Source organism: Rhincodon typus, chromosome 37, assembly GCF_021869965.1.
Source record: "Rhincodon typus isolate 14 chromosome 37, sRhiTyp1.1, whole genome shotgun sequence".
Taxonomy (NCBI): domain Eukaryota; kingdom Metazoa; phylum Chordata; class Chondrichthyes; order Orectolobiformes; family Rhincodontidae; genus Rhincodon; species Rhincodon typus.
In genome coordinates, this window is record NC_063368.1 from 20119779 (window position 1) to 20123461 (window position 3683).

General features: G+C 44.6%; 1 protein-coding gene across 1 annotated transcript in view; it reads left to right on the forward strand.

Moving 5' to 3' along the window:
- The window catches only part of LOC109923847 (endoplasmic reticulum resident protein 27), an 18052-nt gene extending 14720 nt beyond the window's left edge, over nt 1-3332 (forward strand). The window contains exon 7 of the mRNA XM_020523884.2: nt 3199-3332. Coding sequence (XP_020379473.2) covers nt 3199-3240 — 42 coding nt within the window. The 3' untranslated portion in view covers nt 3241-3332. The remainder of the gene's footprint in view (nt 1-3198) is intronic.
- The last annotated feature ends 351 nt before the right edge of the window (nt 3333-3683 follow it).

The following is a 3683-nucleotide window of genomic DNA, read 5'->3' on the forward strand; positions in this document are numbered from 1 at the left end:
ACTGGGACAGCACAGGGTTAGATACAGAGTAAAGCTCTCTCTACACTGTCCCACACCAAACACTCACAGGACAGAGACAGCACGGGGTTAGTTACAGAGTAAAGCGTCCTCTACACTGCCCCCTGTCAAACACTCCCAGGGACAGGGACAGCACGGGGTTAGATACAGAGTCACCCTGTGTTTTTCCTAAAATGCTCAGTCCCTAAAACTTCCCCAGATCAATATCATTCCCTGCTGTAGCCGTAGTGAACGCTGAGTATGTTGGGTTGTTTTTGGTGTTTGTTTACTTTTGCTGTAATCTGCGTTAAGATTTATTCAATCCTGTGTACACAGCCCAGGTGTCAGAGAGGAAGGCGCTATCTAACTGACTGTGAGAGATAATTCACTGAGATTGTGCTGGGCGCTGATGTGGCCTCAAATGACCTGGGATTGTACACACAGATGTTGATCATGTTGTCCATTCCAATCAAAAATCACTTTCCTGGAACTGACTGTCATTTATTGTTGTGTAACTCTCCTACGAAGCTTTGAGGTCAGTTGGAAAGTGCATTATTCACAGTTGGGCAGAGATGACCCTGGATTGAGTGGACATGGAGATGTTTTCACTAGTAGGATAGGCTATGACCCGAGGGCACAGTCTCAGAGTGAAGGGATGACCCTTTGGTACTGAGATAAGGAGGAATTTCTTCAGCCAGAGGCTGGTGTCTCTGTGGAAATGCAGAGGGCTGTGGAGGCCAAGTCATTGAGTGTAGTTGAGGCAGGGATAGCTTGGTTCTTGATTAGTAACGGGATCAAAGGTTACGGGGAAAATGCAGGAGACTGGGGTTGAGAAACATATCAGCCATGATCAAATGGTGGAGCAGACTCAATGGACTGAATAGCCTACTTCTGCTCCTTTATCTTATGGACTTATGGATTAACAGTAGGTAGAAAGTGTCAGGCGCACAATATTCCTACTTCTCTGTGATAAGTGCCCTGCCTTCTGACCTTTCGCACATACCCAGGGTATTGAGCGCCTGTCTGAATCAGAGACAGCTCCCCACAATCTCTCTCTCTCTGGTGAAAAATCCATATGGTAGCAAATCCAATCAGACTGGGGCTGGCCGCGATGCTTCAAAAGTTGAACAGCCGCTCATATCTGGGCTAGTTGTATGTCTGATGATGCAGTTAAATGGGGTGATGATGCTGCACATTCGGGAGAGTCAGTGCTTTCAGAAGTGGTGAAACCTTCAGGCTGTGAAACAGAAAATCGCCCACAGTGTACCAATAAAATGGTTTATTCATGTGATCAATTCTTGTCCATTCTTCATTGGTCACATTCACTGACAAACCAGCATCGAAACTGTTTTGTCAAGGTTTGAAATTTGAAACGTGCTATGTAAACATTTCCCTGTCACTGTGTAGTAACAGATTTTGCCTGGTAAGCAGCCCATGTGTGGGGAGTTTCTGAAGTATCTCTTATCCATAGTCAAGTTGTGTCTAAAATAAACTTACGTTCACAACCTTTCTGTGGATAATTACTGGAGCGTTCAGTGACAATCTGACCAAAGGGAAAGATCAATGAAGGGATTCTCTCCATTCAGTAAACTTCAAGGCAGATATTGATAGATTTCCACTTATTAATGACATCAAGCTATATGGGGATAGTGCAGGAATATGGTGTTGAGGATCTGAGTGGCCTCATCCTGCTCCAATGTTGCCAGTGTTAATCTTTCCTGATTAATGTGTAAACCAGCCCAGGGGTTCAGCTCTAACGGCTGCTGGCTCACTCAGTCTCTCAGTTACCAAACAGATGCATGAAGATTCAAAGTCAAACTTCCCATCTTCTCACTTGCCTTTCCAAATGAAACCAGTGCAGTGATCCATTTCGAGATTGTAAGAACTGCCGATGCTGGAGTCAGAGATAACACAGCGTGGAGCTGGAGGAACACAGTGAAGGGTCTCAACCCAAAACATCAGCTTTCCTGCTCCTCTGATGCTACCTGGCCTGTTGTGTTCCTCCAGCTCCACACTGTGTTAGTAGAGATCCACATTGTTTGCCAAGTTCTGGTTTGATTCGATCAGGCTGTCACATCATGTGTACAATACAGGACAGAGTGTGGCATCCATACAGACTGGCCATTCCAACTCTGGGTCAATGATGCCCAGACCTCTCTCCATAACCACATTCCCCATCCCATCCACACCTTAGTGGTATCCACGTCTCTGCTCTCACAAACTGCTTTCTTGGGCAACCTTTATCTGAGTGTGGAAGAAAAAACTGAAAGAACTGCGGATGCTGTAAATCAGAAACAAAAACAGAAATTGCTGGAAAAGCTCAGCAGGTCTGGCAGCATCAACCCCGAAATGGGTCGAAATGTTAATTCTGATTTCTCTTCACAGATGCTGCCAGACCTGCTGAGCTTTTTCCAGCAATTTCTTATCTGAGTGTGATCTTTTACTCCTGCCTTGGTAAACTGTGAACCCTCGCTGTAATCTCAGTGTTTCTACATACACTAGAAATAGAAGATACTGGAACATTAGTCTGCCCCCTGCCCAAGGATGACATGTAAACTTAAGAGGTATTCCATATTCGGGTCCAGAATGTGTAACAGCGAAAATATTTAATGTTTGACGGGGTAGGTGGAGATGAATTGTTTCTGCTGCGGCTGGGAAAGGGGGGTCTTGGATATGGAAACTTTGTTTAAAATCAGGGCCGGGCAGTTCAGGGTGACCTTGGAATACAAATCTTTACCCCAAGGGCTGTTAGAAAACTCAAACTGTCTCCCCCATTGGCAGAATTGTCGAAGCTGGGGTCAGTCGATGTTTTGGATATGATTTAAAGTTTCAGGAGGAATCTGCAGCAAAACTGGCTAAATGGAGTTTGGGTAGAGATCAGCCATGATCTGATTAAAGACAGTGAAGGAGAGAGAGATGGAGAGACAAACTGGGTAGACAGGAGACAAAGAGAGAGAGAGACTGGACTGAGCCAGAGACTGAGAGGGAGGGAGGTGACTGAGAGAGAGAGAGAAGGCCAGAGGAAATTGAAGGCAAAAGGACACAGAAAGAGAGACAGAGAAGAAAAAGAGTCAGACAGAAACAGAGAGGAGTGTGTGGAGGCAGAGAAAGGAACAGAGAGGGGCAAGACTGAGAAAGAGAGAGACACAGAAAGAATTTAAATAATTGTGGAAAGCTAAAACTTCTTTTCCTCTCTTTCAGAGCATTGTCAAACCTCCAAGACCTCCATCTGAAGAGCTATAAATCATCAGGAGTGGATATTGTTTTGTTTGCATTTTCATACATAACCATCACAGCAATCGACCCAAAATAAAGCTCCATGATTCACTGTGGAACAAATGCTTAGTGATCTCATACAGACATCAGCATCAAAAACAAATTGTAACCAGTCATGCAGTTGCTATAGAATAATTCTAGCAATGTTAACCTTTTAGCTGCATCTAACCCTGTGCTGTCCCTGTCCTGGGAGTGTTTGATGGGGACAGTGTAGAGGAAGCTTTACTCTGTACCTAACCGTGTGCTGTCCCTGTCCTGGGAGTGTTTGAAGCGGATGGTAAATTAATGGTAAAATGTAATGATGAACACTCCCCACCAACTTTCAACCAATCAGGAACCGGATAACTATTTTTAGAAAACCTTCAGAATTCTGTCTCACTTTGTGAAATGATCAGAAATCACTTCAGGAT